This window comes from Parus major, chromosome 8 (genome assembly GCF_001522545.3).
Source record: "Parus major isolate Abel chromosome 8, Parus_major1.1, whole genome shotgun sequence".
Classification (NCBI taxonomy): Eukaryota; Metazoa; Chordata; class Aves; order Passeriformes; family Paridae; genus Parus; species Parus major.
In genome coordinates this window covers 8,521,258-8,546,864 of record NC_031777.1, presented here as the reverse complement: position 1 = coordinate 8,546,864, position 25,607 = coordinate 8,521,258, and the positions used below count along the sequence as shown (strand labels likewise).

Sequence of the window (25,607 nt, the reverse complement as noted above, 5' to 3'; positions counted from 1 at the left end):
AGTGGGCAGCACATAACAAATATTCTAAAGAAAGGTGCTGAGCTTTTTTTAAAATTATACTTTTAGAGAGTTCTGACCTCAGAACACAGCATGATACAACTGGCAAGAATATGGATGCAGAATAATTCACTATTTTATTTATTTCCCATATCAGCCAAAGCAAAGAGAAAATTACCTTTGAACTCTCGCCACATATATGCATCTGTTTTGCTTCACCTAACAAGGCTTTCTGAGAAGCACATTGTAAATGCTGAGTGCAGCAAGCTGTGAAAAAGGGTAAGCATCATACTCTAGTGATCCCAACACTTTGTAGGGTCTGGGACTCTGCAGCTCTCTAAAGAAACAGCAATCACCAAAGCTGTGCTTAAGAGCTCTGTGCTAAAGAAGCAAGGAAAGATGCAATGACTGTAACAACAGCAGAGACAATCTGAGTCCTGAATTGAGTTACCTATTGGTTACCTGAGGAAATCTTTGCATCACAGCATGGAGCTCAGAACTGAATTCTCAGCATGGTACATTGCTACGTGATACACTTCAGACTGCCATACTTGAGCTGATCCCACATGTCCAGCTTTTAGCTAGCTTACCTTCCACACAGAAATCCAGCTGAATGGAAAATACAAGGTTCACTCTTCAATACACCTAATAAATCCATGCAAACACCTTATTAAATAAATGGTGTTTAAACCACATTTAGGAAATAAATTCTTTTTTAACACTTAGCTCCTGATCCAGCAAAATCTAAATATGAATATAAAAATTGACCAGTATTAAGCATGACTTAATTCTAGGAAACAACTGCTAAAACTGAATAGTTTAGGTGAAGAGCTAATCAAGGAAAGCTAATCAGGACAGGCTGCAGAAATTGCAGTATTGTCAGTGTTTACTAAACCAGTTTATTAGAAGTGTTTAGTAGAATATTAGATGATTAGTATGAAAGTCTAGATTAAAGTAACTCTTTAAGGGCAAAGCTAGAAACATTATTATCTTAGTGACAGTCCATTCAATCAAATAACCATATAGGTACTTTGTGCTTTATCAGTGAAGCATAGAATTACAATACTTTTAGTATTGTATCACACTTTCAAGCATTACCTGCAAGTCTCAACCGTAGCAATAGTTCAAATTCTCTTTTTTTTTTTTTTTTTTTTTTTACAGGGCATGCACCACCTGCTACGTCCAAGAGCAATTAAGCTCTTCCCAATTAAGCAGACGCAAAAATTGACCAAACGCTTAGCCCACACTCACACCTGGCATTTCAGAGGAGCTGGCACCGACCAGGTGTGTCAGGTTAACGCAGGGCAGCAGACAAGGCTGTAGCAACCCCAGCCACCCTCAGGTGACTCCACCATCTCTAACACGGGGGGTTATGTGTTTGCTACCTATGGTAAAACACCCGTTCCTCAGGTTTCGGGGCCTACAGAAAAGCACCTCTGAGGGAGCCCCGGGAGAAGGGGAGGAGGCAGGAAGCTGCTGGCGGGGCGAGGCAGCCGCCGAGTACCGCCCGGTGCGGAGCTGCCGGCCCGGCCGTGGCACGGCCCTTTGTTGTGGGCCGCGGCGGCGCGCTCGCCGATCGCTGTGAGGGTGGGCGTGGGCGGGGGGCGGTCGCGCCGCCGCCGAGGCCGCCGCCCGCCGGCACCTGCCTCCCCCCGCGGCGGGACTTGGTTCCCGGGGTCGAGAGGCTCTCCCTCAGCCGCAGGGGACCGCGGGGACAGCTCTGCGGCGCTTTTGTGCGGGGCCAGCCCGCTCCGCGCCGCTGCCGCTGAGCCGGGTTCTGTCCGGCACACGCCCGGGCAAGTCCGGCCGCTCCTCGGGCAGCGCCGCGGGGCTTCCCCTCTTTCCCAGCCGGCCCCCTTCCTCCCTCTCCGGGCAGTATGGTGGACCTGGACAGCGAGGTGCCGCCGCTGCCGCCGCGGTACCGCTTTCGGGACTTGCTGCTGGGCGACCAGGGCTGGCAAAGCGACGACAGGTGAGCCCGGGGCACGGTGTCCCCGGCGGGATCGCGGGGCCGGGCAGCGCTCCCCGGGGGCACCTCCGCCCACGGGAGCGCAGCCCCGGGGGAAACTTTGCCGCGAATGGGGTGCGAGGGCTGCCGAGGGGCTGCGGTGCCGCGCCCCGCCCGCAGCCGGAGAGAGCCGGGCCGGCGCCCCTGAGCGAGCGCGGGGCACCCCGCAGCCTCCGGAGCGCTCCCGCCGGCGGCCGAGCCTTGTCCTGCCCCGTGGCACGGCAGGAGCAGGACAGGATCGTCTCTCTGTGATAACGTTCACAGAGGGACCGTCCCAAACGAAACATTTCCCTTTTGTCCAAAGGCTAATTGCTGTATGTCTTCGCTGTCCTATACCCAGGCTTCTTCACATGTGGTTTCTTTCCACGCTGGGATCCTAGGCATGGACGCACCTACCATGATTTTATTCCTTTATGCATTCTTTCAAGTCTGTCAGCATCTTTAATCACACCCGATAGAAAAAGATTCGTTTGTTTCAAGTCAAATGTTGTCCTTAAAAATCATAAACAAAGAACCCTTTATGTTAAAAGAAACAAGCAAACCAGGAATGTGTGTTCATTTTCAAAATGCTGAATGAACAGCACCCCAGCATCATTCCACTCTGCTGGACCATACAACCTCGTGTCTCAATAGACTATTATTCAATACCACCTTGCAAAGTTATGTGTCATATCCACTTTGTACTAACACTGTCTCGTAGTCAAATGTCAGAAAAGCAAAATTGACAACATATTGGATGGATTTTGGTTAAATATGCTTGCATTGTCAGAGTATGTCTTTAACTTGGCAGTCAGAAACTTTGATTTTGATGCTGTTCTACATTGTTCAGATTTTCACTACTTTTCTAAGGAAATATGAATTCTTGTTGATTGATAATCACAAGATCACGCAAATATGTAAGTATACCTTTGTTTAGGAGAATATGCTCTACATTGAAGGAGTTAAACAAGTGGTGTTTATTCAGACAGTTATGGAATGGTTAATGACATCTTAATATAGTCACAAAAAATGAATGCTGTTGGTTGGAAATGACAGCATCATGACTACATAACAGAGAGTTAAATAGTATGTTTATCAAAGCATGGTTTTGCTGTTTAAAAAATTTTAAGTATATTGTAATACAGTCATTACTTCTGATTGTTTGAGATTTTAGAAAATGTAATCTTAGCATCTTATACCTGCATCTTATTTCCTACTGGAATAGGAAAAAACTCCACAACCTTTCTTATTTTAACAATTTTGCTTTGGGTTCTGATGTCTAAAATTCACAAAAATATGCCTTTTTCGATTACTCTGGGTCTTAACACTTTTTTCACCTCTAGTTTAAACTTCTGTCAAGCACTTCCCTGATGCCACTTGTTTGACTTGCACTTCATGAAGCTACCTTCTACAGAAGAAGCACGATTTGGTCTGAAATAGCAAATAGTGCAACTGCACAACTCAGAGCATCCTTTTAGATATTGTCTATTTCTGGTGTATGTCCATTCAACAAAGTCAAAGTAAATAATCCTTAAAACAGTCTTGATAGCAGAATTATTGCACAAAAGTCTTTCAGAGCATAGTTACCATTTGAAAACTGCAGCAAAGAACTTGTGAAAAATCAATAGTCAATTTTAAATATTGCATTAATATTCCAACAAGCATTTACAAGAAAGATCACTGGCACAATCTGAAATATAAACTCTAAATGGCTTTCTAGATCTTATACACTGTCCTGTGCTGAGGCTGGACACAGCTGCACTGTGGTAGGGAGGTGGGCAGGGGATTCCCCACAATGTAAACAAGATTGTGTTTTACAAAAGGCTCTGATAGCAGCACTCTCTCCTCCTGCTCTGCAAGTTACTGTAGCAGTATTTTTGGATACCAGCTTTCCAGTAACTGAACGAGAGCCATTCTTACAAAGATCTTGAGTATTATCTATTGTTTGTCTGTCCAGATTCTTACTTTCCTGAACTGGAGGCTGTCATGTGTAATACTGAAATATTAATTCCTTCCTATGTTGCTGGAATATTGCTGCTATCCATTATAGAAAAACCATGCATGCTCTGCATAGAAATAGTGTCAAATGGAATATTTAAAATATTTGACATCCAGAAAATATTGAATGAGAAAGACTGCAGACCTATAGGGACCCTGATATAAGCTTCTTATTAGTTTGCAATGATTGCTATTATACAAGTATATATTAGTTTTTTCTGCTTTATTGTCTTGTCTTTGCACTCTTAGGTAAATGGTTCTTGGTTGGTTTTGGTGAAGCACATCCTTTGTATTCTATTCTAAGCAGTATGCAATAGAGATATTGCCAGAGGTATTGTTTGTAACCCCTTCAGTTGAATGGATGTTAACTATGAATGGAATATCTGAATATTGAAAGACAGATGAAGTAGCCTTAGAGGATGGCTGCACATGATCAAGATAGTTAATTTTAGTTACTGGACTTTGGCTGAGATGCTGCAAATATATTTCTGCCTATTTCCAGTTCACTGCAACTTTTTAATTCCACTTTCTCTCAACTCTGACAGTGTGATGTACGCTAAGGCTTTCCATCTGTGTGATCTGTGAACTTCAGATCTGTTACCAGCCAAACTCTGTATCTTGTCTTAGTTTCATTCTCTTTTTGGTCTTTCCAGTCTGTTCATCTTTGGGGGATCTCTTTTTCTCCTTCCTTCCTTTATGCCGTTTCTGGAGAAATGCTGGCTTTTTTAGCTGATAAGGTCCATTTCCTGGTTATCAGATGCTTGTTGTTTTTTTTTTACAGTGGAGAGGAGATGGAATTATTCCTCTCATCAGCCACGATCCACCCAGAATTCTGTGTCACCAAATCAGTTCTAATAGCATAGTTTGCTATTATGTCATGTGGTAGTATTTAATAATAAATACGATTGAAATTATGTGACCTCTCCTCTATTTGTTGAAATATATGTTTCTGACATAATCACAGTTCAATTTTGAAACCTGAATGGTTATGTTTCTTTAGGGTGAGAGTTTGATCATGTCTTTATTTTAAATGTTCCTTATTATTTATAAAACGCACGTGTTAAAATGCTTAGCTGATTGTAACAGGACTCTCATTCAAGAATTTTGTGCTTAAATGTCTACCTGTTTGAGGACAAATTCCTAATTTTTTTTTTTTTCTTTCCCTTGGGGACTGTAGGAGAGCCTCACTCAGACTTTTTTTTATTTTTTTTGCTGTCTAGTTCATGATCCATTCCTTGCCTGTATTTCTTGCAAACTGCTTTTGCATTTCTTTCCCCTCCCCCAAAAACTCTGCTTTTATAGCTTAGATTCATAGCCAGCCTTGCAGTTGGCTTCAGTAACAGATGGGTTCTGGGCTGTCATCTTCCACAAACCGCCAAATTGGATTGTATATTATTTTTCATAAAATAAGTTGCTGTGTGCAGAAGAACATGCTGAATCTTTGACAAATTATTTTGTTCAGTAAAAAAGCTACTTAAAATAATTTATTGGCATTCTTGAATTTGCTGAGTGGTTTGTTTTCAAAAAAAGGATATTAAAGCCAGTTTTGGTTTTTGCAAAGCTAGGTTTTCAAAGGAATCTGGTTCCCTTTGAAAACTGGAGAGGAAACTTGATGCTTACTACACTCATTTTATATGGAGAACACTTCTTCAAGGCAGCATGTAAAAGATCAGCCCAGCTAGAGCATGTATGTGTGTCAAGTGTGTGAATTCTGTGGTAAGTAGGGCAATGAATAAGGTTTCCTCTGGCCATGGAAATATCCCAGGCACTGGGCTGAGGGTAAAGAGAAGATTGGATCCTTGACTTTTTCTATTGTTCTGTAAATAGTGCCAGTATCCCTTTGTGAATCTTGTATTTTGCGTTCATTTTTGAAAGTATCTGAAAATGAAACAGATGTTTTCATTTGCTGGATATTCTGAGATGTTTATGGACCATCATAATGCAATTTACCTTTCAGTTTGGCTGCTAGGAAGTGAGCAGAAATAAAGGGGGAACTCAGTGATTAGTACAATTATTCACCTGTTAATTCAGCCAGCTTTCACTAAATTGTGATTGTAATAGTAATGGAATGTTTCATAACCCTACTGCTCATCAGTCCTTATTCTTAGAAGCTGTGTTGAAAAGCAACACAAATAAAATTAAAAAACACCCTACCTGGTGAAGAGGTAACATGTGCAAAGTTGGTAAATAATTTGCTGCAAAGGAGGGGAGAAAAGAGGATGTTTGTTTTAGGTTCCCATGTTAGTTTGGGAAAGCTACAATGGAGAGGCTTTTGTGTACATAAATAGTTACCATGTGCTTTAAAACAGCCAAACCACAGCATGCTAGAGGTGTAAAGAAAGAATTCTCAGTTAAAAGCATTTACATTTTGTCCATATCTCTGTCTTTTTGTTAAGGCCTTTAGTATCTTGCGGAGCATAGGTTACCTCACATATCTTAGGATGTCTGGACATAAATTATTTTTCTTTAGAAAATATAAATTTTATATCTTTTGCAGATGTAAAAACTGCATTTGGTTTAGTGAATTATAGCAAGACAGGAATCTTTCCCACCATTGAAGCCTGACAACTTATTCTGATGAACTGTTCAAATTCTTCTCTGCCTGCTCTGACAAAAATGTCTTGAACTGTGCAGGAGTGGTTTGGGAGTTGGAGAAGGAAACAATATGAACAGATAACTTGTGGGTAGTCCGAAATCCCCACCTTCAAAGCACCCGATTTCATAACTTTTCTATATGCTGCTGCAAGATATTTTTGCAATTGCAGTCATGGAACAAAAATTTACATTTTCCAATTCTGTACATTTTATTTTTCTATTCTGTACAGATATAACAAGAACATTAACTGGTACTGGAAATTAAGTTCAAAGCCTGCTTCTGTATTGAGATTAAAATTTGAGTAATTTTGCTACAGTATATACTTTAATTTTAAAAGTATAGAGCTAAATTTTACCTTTGTGGAAGAACTGTTCTTACACTGAGGATTAAATTAAAATAAGCCCTCCATTCTGGTGTGCTTTCAGCATAAATGCACATTACCACCTATCTGGAAAGGAAGGCGATTCACAGAATACACATCACTTGGACAATTGTATCCTGCTGGCTCTCATGTTGACTGGTGACTTTTAAGGAACAGCTTCTCACTGTAAATCTCAGAAGGCACTTTAACAGTCATTTGTCACAGTGTGAATTAGTGAGTAAAGCCCTCCCTTTGCCTTTTCTTTTGGAAATCACCTGAGATTGTTAAACTAGAAGGGGCTAAAAAGCCCACATATTTCTTACTCAAGTGATTTAAAATAACTGAGTCTAGATTCAACTTATATAAAAATTCTAATATAATTTCCTCAAAAGAATATTCTATTAGTTTCTTCAAAATAATCCTCTTTCCTTCAAGAAATACCTTAGTCAATTTGACCTCCTCATTTTAGAAAACTTGCTAACTTACAGACGTTCCTCATTTAACAGAGGCTACAAATAAAAGGACTTGAGCAGATATTGTCAAATTTATCTTGATTTGCCCTTGTAACTAAATTTTCAAAATCCTTAAAGAGATTTAGAAGCCTAAACTCTAATGTAAAAGCTTGATTTTGATTGAAATTGCTCAAGATCTTAACAGTCTAAATCTTTGAGCAAGTGTTTTTATATCTTGCAGTGAGATTCTGCATAGTAATAGTTGAAAAGTTTGACTTGCGCTAAAGTCTCAAAATATTTGCTGTGTGGGAAAGGCCAAGCCCTTTCTCACTGCTTAAAAAAATAAAGAAAAATATTGACATTTGTAAAACTGCTGCATTTACCACAGCAAGAGGCTGGAGTTTACGCTCTTGTGGTGAGTTAAGGAGCACAGTCCCAGGAAAGTAAACTGTTTATATATTTCCATACTCACCATTCTTCTAAATTTATCTTGACTGAGTCCCTAATATAGATAATACACCTGTGTGTAAGGGAGAGGAAGTAATGCTTTGTAGCAGGTAGGAATGCCATTAGTCTCATTCTGTGTTTTACCATTCTTCTTGCAACAACAATGGAGGCCAAAATGCATTGTTTCTGTGTTTCTGTATTCCACTTAAACTAGCACAAAGTGTGGAATTGGGAAAGGACATGGAAAGAAAAGAGTAATTTCATTCTATGAAATGCTATGGCTGGATCTGTCCAAAGAAGATGTTGGTATCATATCCCAGCAGATACACTGCACAAACCATTTAAGTGTCTATCTTGAAAACTCTCACAGAACAAGTAGTTTTGCTCCTCTGGGACAACATGATGCACAGTTTGTAAATGTACTTGGTACTTCAATCATTACTTAATTATAGACTTACTGCTAAAGCTCTTATTTTTCCATCTACAACTTGACACATACTACTTGACATCTGGCAGACTCTTATAATACTCCTTGGGGAGCTAAAGCAGTTCTTACCCTCCTAATTTTATGATTATTATTCTATCACATCCAATGATTAGGACTATTTATTTTATAATAGGGAGCTCTGTGCTACACTCTGCTTTTCCTTCATAATGCTTTTCCATCTTCTATAGCAAACGGTAGCATATTTCATATTGTCTTCCCTTTATCCTGTAACAAAGAAATAGGTCACTTGGAGCATCAGAAATGTCTACACTTCAGTAAAGTTGTAAAATCTGCTAACCATTTCTGCACTATACATTCAGTTGATCTTTATCCTATCTGATACAGTGTGCCCAAATGCTTATACTAATCCACTTTAAATGTGGATTCTTCACCTTTTTTCCAAGTGAACAAGTTAGGCCCTTCCTGGAGGCCTCCACGATCCCATAATCTGTGTTATTGGAGAGAATGCCGTTCAAGACTTGAAAGTGTTCTGCAGCATAGAAGATTTGGTGCAGAATGCCTTAAAACAGCTGTTAAAGATTTCAGCCTCCCCCATGCAATCATCTGCTAATTATGTTAGCTGTCAACTTCCTGGTGGGAAGAAGCAATAAAACAGAAACAGTCATTAGGAGACAAAACCCGGTATTTATCCTCACAGATAAAAACAGTGATGTTATTATTTCCTCAGTAGTATCTTGAGGGACAAATCCCACGTCCACTTAGGGATATGTGTGTTGGGAGGTACTATATTTTGGTGGTGGGAAGCAGGCTGCCTGTCTTGCCAAGTACTAAGCTTGGAAGATATGGAAGGAAGGCATTAGGTTAAAATCAGTGCAAGTTATCTACTGAGATAGCAAAAAAGAGAAGAGTCTGCCTACCCCTGTGCTTGGGTGTGACAAGTCTCCTGCCAGATTTAGCCATTGATAGCTGCATCTCCAAAAGCCACCAGTACAAGGGTCATGTGCCTGTCAGGGACAATGACACAGTTCGAGCAAGTCGTTACTATGGGTTAGTTCTGCCAGGAAAGTCCGGCCCTCCCTCCTAGATTCCGTACCCTGAGTCAAACCCCTTTGGCATTTTGTAATGAAGAGTTTTGGCCTTTAGCTTTCTATGATGTTAAAGTTAATGGCATTTGCTGTATTTGTAGCTTAAAGTTACAGAGTTCCTTCACAGCAAAGTGGTTGTTAAAATACGTAATAAGGAGTAAACATTATAAAATAGCCTTGCTCATTTATTGTTCCAAATAATTTTTCTCACTTCGTTTTCTCTTGCCCTTGTGGCTCGAGAAAACTTCAGTACAGACAAAACCAAGGTTACCAAACCTAATCTGGACCAAATGCCAATGGGAAGAAACCAAACAAATTGTACTGCAAATGGAAAAACGTGGTTATGTTTGTTACTTATGTTTAACACCCCTTGATACACAATATTCCCTGACCCTGGAATGGAATTTAGTTTCTTATCTTCACACCAAATTCAAAAGAAACTGAGGGCACTGGTCACTTATCACTGTTGCCCTGTAGTTCTCACCATGGAGCAGAGACAGCTCTAACAGAGGGACTAAAGGCTAAGCTTTATATTTAGCTGAATGTAGCCTTTGAGAAGTGAGCAAGCTATGTTTTTACTGTGTACAGCAATCTAGAATTTGATCATTGTTCAAAAGGGTTTTCAGTTCAACAAATATCTTTTGAAATGCCATTTTTGTAGATAATGTCCAGTCTTTAATTACCGTTTTGCTCTCTCAGTAGTAATTCAAAGAACATAATACAAACAGAAAATGTGGAGCAAACTACTCTAATGTGCAGATGTTGATTAGTCAACCTGGTTTTATAAAGACAATCAAAATCTAAGTAGATTTTTTCACCCACCTAAAATGATAATAAAAGTGAAGCTAATCTCACAAGAGCCATTGCAGATACCATGTGTCTCATTGACACTGAGAACTGCATTCAAACACTGACCCACATGGTCATTTATTTTTGTACTGGCACTAACTGTAGATTGCATGAAAACTACAATTTAGCTAAAATGGTACAAACAACTTCAAAATGCACTGGGTTAATTTTAAAGTCTTGATTAGTTTTTCCTTCATTTTCTTCTATTTTTTGGCAGTTCACAGATCACAGTCAAGAGTTTAGAAAAGAACAAAAAAGTGAGTTAAATTCATGCTGACATTATGACTCCATTTAAGACAATTAATTGTGGCAGTCACTCTGACCAGTTCAACTGGTGATGCAGAATGTTGGGCTTTCAGTGTGGTGTTGGCAGAGCATTTCATGTAGGAAGACCAAGGCCGGCCCCTGGAAATGTTTCAGATTATGGAGGCAGTACCTCTGAGCATGTAGGAGAGAGGAAAACTTCAGGAGCCTCTAAAAAGTAGTGTGCTGGGATATAGCATGGGCTAGTCTGGGACTGTTGCGGAAGACCTCGGGTTTTGCTCCTAATTTCAGATAAGAGCAATCTGTTAGAAGATCACTGTTATCAAGATTATGAGGTGAATGTCATCTTCTAAGGCAGATGAGTGGAGTCATAAAGTCGTGTAGCACCCTACTGCTACTTGACTTCAGTCTAAGCTGAACTGAGCATTTAGAAATTCCTTTCCTTTCTAGGACGGCAGAGCCACTTTTCAGTAACAAAAGTGGCCAGATGGAGAGAGCTGGAAATACTGGGAACATTACTGTGCTTTCTTGTATTACCCTGGAGAGTTGGCTATCAGACCTTCTGGCATCCATACAGCCGGTTCTGTCCATAAACACAGACCTCATTGTATCCATATGTTCCACCTAAATCTAATCAGCACTAAGGTCTATGTCAGACTTGAAAACAAGATGACAACAACAACTGTCCTGACCCATCTCACAGATACAGTTAGCTAAAGAGATTTGAAATAACTCGACTGTCAAAAAAGCTAGCGAAATCTGAAATTTAGCATTAATTTTGGAAGTTATATTTTGGGGGGGAAAAATAGTGTTTACATTGACTAGACCAGTATTCTGAAGGCACTTTTGCTAAATGATTTTCTGAACACATACGAGGCACATTTTGAAAGTTTGAAGTCATTGTCCTGAAAAATTAAATACTGGGCAAACTATTCTGCCTGCTGTAAAACTGATGAAGAGCATTTTACTTCAGAGACTACTAAGTGTTATTCAGTATGAATAAAGATGACAGAATTAAACTTTTAAAATATTGTGAAATTTGATATTTTAAATTTTTCTTAAATTAATGAAGAGAATTAAAATCATGCCTTATGATTAATCAGGAAGTGTAATAGCTCACTCTGAGTAAGGAGACTGAGATTTATATGAAGTCTGTAATTATATGTACCGTGTTAGCTGTGGAGAGAACAGTATCAGGTGACATTTTAGAGATAATAATGACTTTTAAAGCACTTGTTCAATTATGTGTTCAGAATTCTTGAATCTTTGCCACTCCTTAATGAGACATTTATAATTTAGATGAAAATTTTGTAATTTTTTCTGTGTAAAACAATAATCATATCTGTGCATCAGGCTGCATTTGAAAGGAAGGAATCAATTCCAACCGCTGTTAGATATATTGCACTGTATACATATGTTAAGCTGCAAGTATTACTTAAGAAATTCTACATATTTTTTCCTCCATCTGAATGTCACCATTGGAGCCAAAGCAGCTTTAAATACTAGAGAATGAAGACAAGGTGCAGTTCTTTTGGAGAGGGTCATCAGCAGGAAATGTCACCAGCACTCTTCTCCTGATGATTTGGTAAAGGTAATGGAGTCTTCTCTGTGGGAAGTGTCAGGAGAGACACCTTCTGTCAGGTACTGGGCTTTAGGTTTATGTCTTTTCCTGAGTCTTTGTCTGAATGCTCCTTCTCTTTGTATTTATCTGTTAAATACTCACCTTTTGTGTAGCTGGTAAACACATGCTTGTTGGAGACTGCAAGTGTACACGGTTCCCATCATTTCAGGAAAATTGCTAATCTGATATTCAGCCCTGTATTACTTCTCAGAGTTGTTGGCATTCTAATGGCATATTTTGGGGTGCTAAGTGTTTCCAGATTGCATATGTGGACTGTCTCAATATGTAACTTTAAAAAGACACTCCTTTTTATAAAGTTATCCTGCTCCTGGTCATGTGTAAAAAGCATATGTGGTACAATTTTTATTTTTTTTTCTTTTCACTTTTTAACACTTCAGCTATAAATGGAATCTCAGAAAAGTTCTTTCTAGGCTTGTTAAGGTGTCTGTGGGAAGTTCCTGACAAATTTAATTTGACTTCTTCTGACTTTTTCCCTTCCAGATCAGGCATGGTTCCCATAATTTCCTGCCCTGTAAAAAAAATATTGTTGAGCTAAGTAAACCTGTGGACAGGTAGGGAATCGAGCAGAGTACAGAAAAAAAACCACTTAAACTTTTAAACTAACTTTATGTAGTGCCTTTGATGTCATTGTCTTGCATCCTGCCTAATCCTTTCCAACTAGAAGGGAAAATGTAGCTTGGAGAAGAAATAAAAATGCAAGAAAAATTAAAGTGATCTGATGTAATGTTATTCCGTGCTTCTGTGTGTTTTGTGACAATGGTCAGTACATAATTTTGGAATATAATTCAAAAGATAATGGTGTAATATTTTTAGTTACTAAAAACTCTAAGAATAGTAAAAATATAGTATCTTTACCTTTAAGAGTGCTATTATTAGCTAGTGATATTTTTCCTTTGGTAATACTGCTGGCTATGACTAGAATCAAGAAAGAGCTATAAAAATTAAGCTTCATTGTGTATTGTTTTGGGTGTTTTTCCTTACAGATAAATAAAAACCCAAATGGCAGCTCTGTTCCTTATTTGCCATGCTCTCCTCTTTTCCTAGTCACTACCTCCAACAGATTTATAGTTGAAACTATACTGTGAAAGCCAAACACCAGTGTTTTATCTGTGAGATTGACATGCCACCTAAAGTGCAATTGTACAATTTCTCCATCACTTCTGTACTTTATTGTTTTGGCCAGACTTGTATTCCTTACATGTCATTTAAATACTACACCTACTAAATGTACATGAAGGAAGTTAGACAAAGTGTCCTGACACTTATGGAAGATTAGGGCACGTATAAACTTCTTCTTAAGTAATTTGCAGAGAAACTGTCATTATTTCATGCCGAGTACCGCCTTCTTTTAAAGAGGAGTTAATTTCATGGGTCTCAGTCCTAGTAGAAGATTTTTTTTTTTTCCATTGAAGTACCAGGCGATACAGTATAGTGACTTCTAATCAACTTCATTTATTGGACCTTGATCCAGTGTAACTTATTAAGGCAGCATATGTAACTGCGGCAATTTTCCAGTATATGGAAATCTCTAAGCTAGCTTCAGTTGCCCTTATCACTAGAATAAATATAGGCATAATAGGTAAAATAGAAACACAATTGAAACAAAAGTCCAGTAAATTCTGTGAATTTTTCATTATCAAATGTGAAATAATGGTTTATTACTCTAAGTCTCAGTTTGATAAATGAGTCATGATAAATGCATGACTACATTTTCAGCCTCTACAGAGCTGGGATGTATGTATAACTAGTAATCATTGGAAACCATCCTGTGCTACCCTATATTATAGTTCACGGGGAATTCTGGCAATGTACCCCTCTTATTTTATATATTTTAAATGGCAATGCATACTGTCAGTTCCTAAATAGAATATTTCAGGTGACAGCTTAGCCGGTAGTGTTTGACAATCTAAAAATCTTCTAGGAGATTGAAAGCTTCACAGATACGACATGTATCAGTCAAAATGTTAAAAAGAAAATGCTGATTTGTTCTTATTCACTATTTTAAGGATGGAGATGCATTGGGTGCTTCTGTAAATACAAGTTCTCTACAAGTCCAATGCTAAACAACAAACAGATACAAACATGATAACTTGTGTATTGTAGCACTTGGTTTTCTTGTAAAACTTAACACCAGGTCCCATTTCAATTATTGTTTCAAGAGATAGTAAACTGGCTAATTTGGAGGATCAGGAGTATGGGAAATTAACTGTATTAAGAATCAAAGCATGATCAGTATTTATTTTAACTTCACTTATTTTAATTTGGAAAGTGCCCCAGGCTGAAGTTTACAGTGCCAAATAATAAACTGAAATATTCTTCATTTTGTGTGTAAAGCATTACTTTAAAATGTAAATTATCATCAGAGACAAGCTTACATTAAAGTAGGTGGCATTAGGTAGCCAAGAGGAAGTTCTGCTCTCATTAACCTTACATGGAAGTCTCTCATACATTACTACATAGCTCTCTAACCACAGACAGATCTAAATCTTACTGTGAAGTCCAGCTGAGATTTTAATAAGATGTTACAAAGATAAGCATAAAAATTAAAATTGCTTGTCAAGTTGATCTTCAGAATAATAATAAAAAAGCTAGTCATATGTATTTAAAGTTAATTTAGTAGCTTCATTGAAAATTTAGTGATTTTTAAAGGCTTAATAGGGAGAGGCCAGAGTGGTACCGAAAATTTTGCATTGGTGTCATCTCACCCTTTAATATGGGAGCATAAGTGGGATTGCTGGATAAATGCTGAAATACTGGCATAAATAGACTCCATAAATACAGTAGGAATGCTATTTAACAGAATATTTGAATACATCTGAAATACACTTCTCCATTTCCAGAGGAAAAAAAGTTCAATACAGTCAACTGGAATAAAATTATTCTGTTGATAAATTGTACTAATTTCCTTTTCAACTGCAGAATTGAAAAATAAAAAAAGATTCTGAGAAAAACAAAACAAAATCAAAACTCCAGGTAAACAAATTTATTTATTCACTGGGTCTACAGCTTTCTCACTGAATTTCCCCAAATCAGCCATTGTTGCACAGCTTCATTAGTGATAAGAGTCTGGAGCATTTTGAAGACAAGACATCTTACACTCTGTCATTTTAACTGAGACTGTTTCATTCACATTTTAGTGATTGTGATGTATATTTCACAGCACTCTGAGGTATGAGAGCATGATTTTATAACGTGTATTTATTTGTAGTTTTTGTGGAAACCATTTAGAGCTGAAGAGTAGAGTGCTGAAATAAGCAAGTGACCACAAACTACATGAGAAGCCCAGGCTACAGCAGGGATTTGAATCAAAGATATGCAAGAGAAGGGCATGTTTGCTCTTAGTACCTATGATAAAATGAGAGGATTAGATGTGTAAAATGTAGGTAGCAACATAACCATTGTCTTCCTGCTCTTCCACTGAAGTTGTTAAATTACAAGTCCTAAGCTTTGCATTGCCTTTCATGTAATTTTTCAGAATTCAGCTGTAACAATGCAATTTCAGTCTCTTAGTTCGCTCACAGAGGTACCAGGAGGGAAAGTTGGATAGAGCTATTAGAAAAGGAAGAAGAATTATTAAAGGTCTTGGAACTGTGTGATTTTCCACATCGCACAATCCTGGAAATTGTTCATACTTCTTTTCCCTTTCCTTGTTAAAAATATGTACCCTACACTTGCATTACAAGATAAAATCCTAGAAAGGGCGCATGCAGTACAATAACAGGAAACCTGAGCTTGAAAAGTTTCTGAAGTAGACTAATTTCCTTATAAAAAAGGGATGAAGATTGAAAAGTGAGCACAAATCAAAGTTCTTACCTCTGCTTCTGCTTTATAAGATATAAATTCTTAGCCTGTGGTGAGACAAACAGCAAAAATACCATTTAATGGAGCAGGATGTATGTATGCTTAGGGGAAAAATGTATATGGGTCTTTTGAGCATCTCTATGACCAGATGCACAGAGGTCAGAGTCTGATTAATAAATTCTGATGAACACATTTTTACCTAAACAATTAATATATATGCGCCATAGAAAGAGAGTAAAGTATGTGGACTTATAATTGCTTTGAGTTCAACTAAGTAGATATATACAATTTGAAAAATATTTATTAAATACTGTTGGTTTAGTGTTCTCATTGTCTGGTTTCAAGGCAAATAAAGATTGATTTTGCTTTGCTTTATTTCTGCTTTATGGTGCAACTAGCCTCTGCTTTGCTATGTTGGTAAGTTACCTTTTTTATTCTATTAGAAGGCTCTCTGTTATATCTGTACATTCCTTTATGAACCAGGGGTTTTGTGCTATATTTTTTTTCAAGTTGTTGCCTTCTTATTCAATAGGCTCTTTTTCACTGTGACTTTTAAGCTGATTTATTATATTAAAAATATGAAAAAATTAGCATGTTTCTACAGTATTTTTACTGAGGATAGGCACTCACTTTATGTTATATCATAACATATTTATTTTACTTTTTTGTGTTGTTTACTTCTTTTCCTGTGTGTGAGCATGTGATTTTTTTACCTTCAGTATCAATCTCCAGAGAACCTTTTGAAATGCCTTATAAAAATCCTAGTACATGATGTTCACTTTAGACTTCCCCCTTATCTATCTCTTCCAATTATCTCATAATGGAGCAGAGTGCTACAGCTCATAGTCTATTTATATCTGTCATTTGTTTCATTCTTAGTTTGTTCCCAGGCTAATCCAACTTGCAGATCTGCCATGGGTGCCATTTATTCTTTTTTCTTCTCTTGTTGACATGCTAACTAGTACTTATAATTTTGTCATTCTTCATGCACATGATGAGAATATTTTGGTTTGCCTTTTGCTGTAGTTTATTTACCTGCTATTTTTAACTTTACTCTTATCTGTCATGCTGTGGTTACAAATTATGTCAACTCAGTGTCTGGCACTGGAGCCTAGTCACTGTAGAGAAACAAAGCAGCACAGTGTTCCCCTCTCAAAAAGAGTGGGGCAGAAGTCAAGTCATGTGTTACAAGCAGATGGGGCACAGGACCAGGATGTATAGATCAAATATGAATTGAATAATGAAAAATTCAGGGTACTGAACTACCCTTAATCTGGAAGATATATGACACTTGACAGACACTGTTAGAGGGTTTTGAGGTTGGCTTGATTTTTGAAAGACATTTGAAGCAAACATGAAAATGGAAGAATGTATGCAGGAAAAATGGCCAAAATTGCAACAATAAATGGAACACAGCCTTCCTCTGGGAAGAACAGTGGCTTGATAGCCTTCATGTGTATTTTTATGTTTGTGCAGTAGTGCAGGACAGGGGATTTAGCTGTTGACTCTGGGTAACTGCAGCTTCTCCAGGATCAGTTTAGCACAAAAATAGGACCTGTAAAAGCCTCCTTTTGGGAATACTGTGTTTGTGCATCTTCTAACTTGTATGTCTGACTTGCACTTCTAACTATGCCTATAAAAGGATCAATTTAGATTTTATAAACACTACAAATTGAAATAGGGAATTACAGAATGCTTTATTTTAGTAAGTTAGCAGTGTACAATGCTGTTTCAGTTGATGGTGTAAATTTACACAGCTGAAATTTAAGATTCTAAGTTTTCTAAACGCCACTGTTAAATGGGTGGAAGCTCTTATAATATTTTTTTTTTTGGCCAGACACATTTGTCTTTGCTCAATTAGGTTTCTTTTAAAATTGAAGTGTGTCTGCACAAAGGCAGACTAAGTCTGTTACTTAGCAGAATGAACTAATCTGTTTGATCATTTATTTAGCAGACAGTGGTAAGTGGTAAGAGTGTGAAAAAGGCGGTTCACTCTCCTGATAAATTTAAAAAGGTTTAATAAAGACAATAAGAGATTGTTATAAATAAAGCAAAGAGTAATGGCTGGATGCTTGGCTCTCTGCCAAGAGCACACCTGGTGTTTTGGGAACACTCCTTTTATATAATTTTTGCTACATGGGTTTAATGCATATTCAGACTTTTCCAGGAACTGTTTTGCATGGCCACTCCTTGGGTCTGCCTTTTTAGAGCATGCACATTTCTTGGTTTTGCAGTTTTAATTTCTCTTTTATCATGTTTTGATTTGGGCTTTGGCTCTTTCTTCCACAGGCAGTGAGTGTTGAAGCGGTGTTGAGTAGCGTGGGCCTCATTCATCTGTTCACTGGAGGTTATCTTGCCTGTTCAGGCAGGACCTAACCCTAACGTCCAAAATTCTTCTTGACCTACACCTAAATCCTAGCTAATAGCAGGAGAAAAAGACATAGCAAAAGCTATCTAACATTATACATATAACATTCATCTTAATAATTGTGAAAAGCCAATATCAGAATATGTATGTATAACAAGAGGAAATAACTTAAGAGCAGAGCAAGTAACACACTGTTGCCTCTTTTAATATAGCCTCATTCTGGTATACTCCCTTTTTGAGCATTTCCCTCCATCAACACTTACCTCATTTCCACACATTTCCGTATTATCTTAATTTTGTTCTTACTATCAATGTAGTTATTATTGAAACAAGTCATCAGCATTTTCAGAGTGACACCCAAGTGGTCCAGATGCTGTGTCCTGATGTGCTAAAATATGCTCTGGAGCTTTTCTTATTAGTTAACATTTGCAGGCAGTGTCATTAAGGAAAGGTTGCAGAGAAACATCTGTAGCATTGTAGGAGTAACTTGTGTTTGTGGAAAGGGCTTTGAATGGATGATTATTAGCACGATCAAGCAACAAGATGATGTGTTCTGCATAAACTACCTCTATGGTCACTGTTAGGAATGCATGAATATCACTCTGTACAATCATAGAGCAGAGCTTTCTGTTGTCGTCTCCCCACCCATCCTTTCTTCCCATTATTTCATTTACTTGGACATCTAAGATTTGGCCCATTAACTTATGGCAGCAAATTTCTGCTTTCTTTTACACCAGTATAAAGAGATTTCAATCACTGTAAGTCAGACACTGCAAATACACTAGGGGCCTGCCTTTTCCACTGTCACAGCATGTTTTCTCCTGGTGCATTAGGTGTAAGAAACAGAATGATGAAGATGAGTCTGAACAAACTGATCTGGTTGAAGATCTCCAAAGGAAAGAATATAGACAGTCTCCAATTAGAGCAAAGTCAGACTAATCTAGAAATCACTTGTTTGTAGGGGTGTGAGTAGAGACACTCTCCCTCACTTGTACAGATGGCAGCTTCTTCCACTGGTCATAAAATAACATCCTAACTTGATAATGAGCCCCTACTGCTGTCTGCCAAGTCAGCACAACCTGATTTGGGTGATTTGGAGTTTGCATCTGGTTTGTACACAAATCTGTACTGGTGGTTTATCTGGTAATGAGCAAATCAAGTATTGGTTGGTCAGTACCGATAGATTCAATGATAGCTGGCAAGCAATTGCGTTGTTGAGAGCAGTGAGCTACGTGTTCATAAATAAACAACTGTCTAGTTCCAAATGTAAATCAAACAGCTACTGCCTCTGTAAACTAAAAATTGGTGTAATACATGACTGTCCTGAAAGCCTGATAAACATCAAACACATGATTAAGTGAAGAAATGCAGCTGACTTTTCCTGATACTGATTTTGCTGCTTCTGCAGAGAACCTAAATCTACACTTATAAAAGAGTCCATGCTGAACACACACAGAAACACACACACACACACACACACACACATATTTCCTAAGTTGTGAATACCCTTGCCTGCTTTTTCAGTCATACACCTCATGTTCACCCCCTGAACCGCTCTGCATTGCCAGACTGGCAGCAGATCTCTAATAGTGAGCTCAAACCAAAGCTTGAGGCTTGGCCCTGTCCTCCTTTCAAGGCTGCTCTTCGCTGCTCTGCAGATTGCAAGGAACTTTGTGCCCCTCTGTTCCAGCAGCCTGAGCCCGATGACATTGTGTACTTGCTACTACAGACACTGAAATCCTGGGCAGCTACTTTTATTTGCCATATCATAAGGCTTTGCTATTGTTTCCACCAACCTGTGTTTAAGCCTTTTTGTTGTGGTTGTTTGCCATGACTCCTTTGTAACGGCTTTTTCTCATGCTTTTGTGTTTCTGTTTTTTTATCTTCTAGTTGCAGGGTTTTTTTAAAGACACAACTGGAAAAATAAGAAGTGCTATAATTTTGGCCTTTGTGTATTACTGCTGCAATAGTGATTTGGACTCACAGACTTTTATTTACACTCTGTTGCACTACAAGGCACCTGTCAAGCAGTTTTCAGGCAGTTTCTGTGGAAGTACAATAATCTTAACTTGTCAGTCCTATGTAAATAAACCTGTTTACATTGTGGCGTAGATATGTACAAGGATTTACCTTCCACATATCACATCTCAGCCAGCCCAGTTTGTGCTGTATGAGCTGCTCTGAGCGACTCTGCTGCAGAGGGCCCTGGAGAGCTGCTTTGGCACTTACTCCACACTCATCATATCCCTCTCTGGAGGGGATGAGGAGGTGACAAAGCAAACTGTGCTGACAGCTGGGGGGTGGGAAGAGGAAGTTGTGAGGATTTGGGATGGGAGGAAAGGAGTAAGTGGCAAAGGTGATAACAGGGAGTGAAATTGAGCACTTCCTTCGCATTTTCTCATCTGAAGGAAGCAGCGGAGAGGTCAAATAATCAGAATCAAAGATGTGTGTATCACAGGTGTGGAGATGCACACACAGACTACAGATGAGAGCACTGAAGACTAAAACTTCATTCTGTTTAAGTCAAATCTAAATATATGAAGGTTATTGTATCTTAGGAATTTGACTGCATACTTTCCTGTAGCTTGGCAGTAAGTCCACTGGTTTCTGAAAATGAAGCTCATACCTGGATTGCCTTTGCAAAATGAGCATGGGTGAGTTGTGGACTGAGTACTGAACTTTCACTGGAGATGGATTTTACCTGCAAGATTTTTTCTGCAGCAGAGTGAACAGATTTTGAGGGAATTAATGAGTTAGGTTTTGAGGTATCCTTATTATCACATCACAGGAAATATAGAAAACACATTCTGTTTTATTTGGGTTAAAAATCCCAAGTAATTCTAAAATTGAAATGAAAACAAAACAATACTTTGGTTGATGAATACATTGTCCTTACTTAAAGAATAGTAAAGAAAATATAAAATATAATTACCTCACTGAACAAAACAATTTTCAGAGGGAGAAAAGACATGTTTTTGACATGACATGTTGACATTTCTATCTTAGAACATTGCATTTCTGAAACTTCTCTCCTTATGAAATGTTAATCAGTGGGTAAGACTCCATATAAGATCATGTAAATTCACACTGAATGCTGTAGTTTAAGACCATTTTTCATAAACTTCCATTTCCTTTTGTGTGGGTGAAGCTAATACTCCCCTATAATACACTATATCATTGATAAAAATGTAGATTAATTAAGTAAATCCCAATATTTGAGTTTGGAAAAAAACCCCAAAGCCTTTGAAATTTGTTTTTCTGACTTGATATAATTATACTGTGCATTTATTTCAGGAAACACTGAATAAATTGTTGGCTGTAATCGAAGACTGCCAAGTATAACTAGCATAATACAGTAAAAAAGAACAAAAGAAGAAAAGCTAGCAAACAGTAGTAATAGAACAAGATGGTGTCAATAATAAATTGGGGGATTATATTAGAGTCAATATATAGATACGCTCTATTGAATCTCACATTGACCTCCCAGTTTTATGTAAAATACATTGTACAGTTGACATAGAAAGAAAATTACCTTTATTTTGGAAGAAAAATAATAATTAAAAGCTTAAAGCAGTAGGATAATATTTAGTTTGAATATTTTTACTATTTGATTATTTTACTCAGCTTTAAGTGAATGTAATATTCCATTAATCTCAGTGTGCATCGGATCACATCTACTAGGTAAAAGATTCTGGTTTCAGGTAACATATTAATGAGTCATATTTAAAATTATATTATACACTTGGTCATGTGATACTTAAAAAATTACAGATTTGGATTCACCCACAAAGTTTTTTTGTTCCCTTTTTGGTTTTTCTATCCATCTGGTTTTTTGCTTCTTCCTTCTGCTGTGATTTCAGAAAATTAAATCTCTTAATTTCAAAGTAAAAGTAAAATTGAGATTAGCCGTTTAATCTGTGAGGATGCTCAGCCTTGTTTTACTTGCTGGTTTTGAAAATATGAAATCCTGAAAAATAAGAAGTAAAAAATACAGAAGAGGAGTAACAGAACAGTCAGAGACTTGGAGATGAGAAATAGTTTAAATAAACAGTGAGTTGAATTTCTGTGGTAATCAGAATCTAAATCGAGTCACTTGCAAGCAACCAAAGTGACAAGAGTTTGCTCAGCATTTCTTAAGGTCAAGACATGGGCTTATCCTTTCTCTCGTTAATGGGAAACCAAAGTTTACACAGTGTGTTTTGCTGGTTTAAGCTCTGGACTATTACACCTCCACCAAAAAAACCCCAAATCAATCAAACCAAAAAACAAGCAAAGATGGCATGTTTCATTCACAGGTATTTCTTTACATGTAAGAAAGGTGTATGGACCTGTAAACTGCCATATCTAAAGTAAGCACTGAATGTCTAAGGTTTTTATTAATGTAATTCTTTAGACATAACAAAATCTACCAGAACAGTTTAAGGCTGTTATTTCTCTGACCACCTGTTTCTGTCTTTATCTGGATAATCTCCATGACAATGTCGTGTTTACTGCTTGCTTTGTAAGAGAGAAGTGTTAAATGGGGAGCAAATGGAATCAAAACGTATTTAAATAAAATTTACAGAGAAATAACATCACATGTTAAGTGTTTGGGTAGGAGTGACTCAACTCCATCACTACCATCCATCTATTGTGGACATAGAGTGGATATTTTCACTAGTAATTAAGTTTTCGTTGGGCTTGAGGAAGGAGGATTTTTAAGGGCCATACCACCAAAACTCAGATTCCCATGTGATATCTAGGCAGTGCTGCCGAGTTTATTAAAGCCTTGATATTTGTTGGCTACCCTAATGTGCAATAGTGGAAGTAGACTGAAAGTTGAAAGAGGAGAGGAAAGGTAAACATCTTAAAAGACAGATTTCTCAAAGTCATGAAATGATAACTTTGAGTATTAAAGTCCAGAGCCTGAGTTGCAATTCCAGATGGTGAGATTGTAAAGAAGAAAGATATGCTGAAAGCAAAGCTCTGTGTGGGGAATTAGAGCAAAGAGAAAACCCTATGGGTGGGTCAGGGTACCATTTTCAAGTCAAATAGTGAAACTCTGTAGTCCACAGAGCAAGAAAGAAAGAGTGAAATCTGGAAGGAACTAGAGAAAAGGAACTGTGGAAGAAGGGACTAAAAGTTTTCTTAAAATTTGGATGAAAGAACAGGAAGAAGGAGGAGGTGGAATGAGATGACTGTGGACAGTAAATTGTGGACACTGAGCATGGGTGAAATAGTAGGGAAAAGGTTTCAGAGGACCAAAGAAGGGCAGGGGCAAGAAGGCAAATAGATGGAGGGCTACAAAACTCCTGAAACTACCCCTGACCCTTCAGACTGTTTTCAGGGTAGACACAGGTGTGTCTACTTGGGAAAATAACTAATGGGGTTTTTTTTTTGAGAGAACAAGAGTCTTACTGAGGTAACAATTAATTGGCAATATTACAATATACAATATTACAACAACATGCAAAAATAAATAAATGAAAGGTGTACAATGATCAGCATTTAAATCCTGTCGTAGAAAGTACTGTTAAATTTTAGATCAACAACTTGAGACACGTTGTTACTCTAAGAACAGTAATTTCTGTGTGTGAGATGCTCACACAAGCTGCCTGACCCTGCGTGTGCCTCACCTATCACAGAGGCAACAGGGAGAGTGATGGCGTTTTAGGGGAAGGATCTTTGTTTTAGAAGATAACAACTGCTAAGGGACGAGCAGTTGTGATACAGAGGAATAGAGTACAAAAAAATAGCTTGCAACAGGTTACTTTGTATTTTGATCCTAATGCTGTAATACAGTGTCAAACCCAGGCTGACAGAACGGAGTTATCACAGAACACTTGAGTTCAACGAGTTTGTTTCAAGTCTCTTTTTGACAAGTAGTTACCACTATTATAAAAAGAAGAAAAGCAACAAATTAACCTTCCTGCTCTTCAGGTTTGGTTAATTGGCACAACTCCATAAAACTGAGTAGTGCCTGGAATCAAACTCATGGAGCATATCCAATTACTCAGATTTACCCAGTAAAAAAGCCTTGCATAATGGATATTCATTGCAGCAGCTCTATGCTGTATATATCCTACATGTGAAGTATTTTTGCCCAGAAGTTAAAAAGAGATATTTTTACATAAAATAAAAAACATTTTAAAATATCCATTTCCTCACCTTGTATGGGGAAAAATGTTTAAATAAAAAAAAAAAAAAAATCTACTAAATTTATCAAGCATCTTCCTTCAGTGGTTTTCTTTCAAACTTTAGCTTCAAAGTGCTCTATTAATGCATCATTCACATTTGTTTTATTAAGTTTCTCATCTTAGCTAATAGTCTTGCAACAAAAAACTATATTTGCAGTAACAAGTCAAGTGTATGAGGGAAACTACTTAGAAATTTCTTTTTCCTATAGTAAAGCATCGTAGTATTTTCTCCTTTAAGAAAATTTCTAATGACAATACAGATTGCAAATTCAGTCTTTTTATTACTGCACCATTTCTAGAATGATGAATTCTTGATGGATTTTCATGAGTGCAGGAATGAGATAATAATTTCCTTTTTGAATGTGCAAGTCTGTGAATAAGGGATTAAAAAAAAAAATTATTAATTGACTGAAAAATATGCATACTACCTGCTGCTAAGTCTCATGTCTTGCTATTAGGCTTCCCTTAAAAATCTTTCCCTTAAAGGAACAAAAAAAATTAAGATATTTTCCACAGAAATGTTTGATAATGTCATTTTCTCTCTCTGTTGCTGTAATATTAAATTGCTGCCATAGACCTGTATTGGTTTCACAGAGACAGTTTTCTGTAACTGAGGCCAGCTGATTGCAAAAATGAGCATGAAGCTGCCTACAATCAGATTTTAAGATACATTTCTATTTATATCCATAAAAATATAGACAAATGTACTACTTAAATTGTAAAGAATTTTAATTAAGGGCTGAATTTTTAGCTTTTTGATGTTTGAACAGTTAAGTTTGCCTTGACTTAGAAGTTATTTTTTTGTGGTTCCAGGTACAAATTTTTACTTTGTGCAACCTGAAAAATTTGGTTTGGCCAGTTTTCTGATGCTTAGTTTTGTTTCAATGAAAGCAGCACTTTTGGAGTGGAGACACTAGAAAGAATTTGAGCACAAGATACAGTTCTAATCTCTAAGATTATTTATGCATCCTTAATCCTTTTTATTTGTTTGTTATTAGCTCAGTTTATGCTATTTCTGTTTCATTAATGCAGAGAATTACTTACAGTGACACTGGAAACACCTGGTATCTATAAATCTATTAGTTATGTTAACATCCAGTTACATAGTCAAATGAATACAGGTATGTCTGGAAACA

At 37.5% G+C, this 25,607-nt stretch overlaps 1 protein-coding gene across 6 annotated transcripts in view; it reads left to right on the top strand.

The window, feature by feature from the left end:
* Positions 1-1,629: 1,629 nt before the first annotated feature.
* Positions 1,630-25,607, top strand: part of KCNT2 (potassium sodium-activated channel subfamily T member 2) — a 129,206-nt gene continuing 105,228 nt past the window's right edge. For 4 of the 6 annotated variants that reach the window (XM_015636665.2, XM_015636663.2, XM_015636662.2 and 1 more), the window contains exon 1: positions 1,630-1,969. In XM_015636665.2, the coding sequence (XP_015492151.1) occupies positions 1,875-1,969 (95 nt within the window). In that variant the 5' untranslated portion in view covers positions 1,630-1,874. The remainder of the gene's footprint in view (positions 1,970-25,607) is intronic. The other 2 variants (XM_015636666.2, XM_015636661.2) reach the window with 1 other exon arrangement.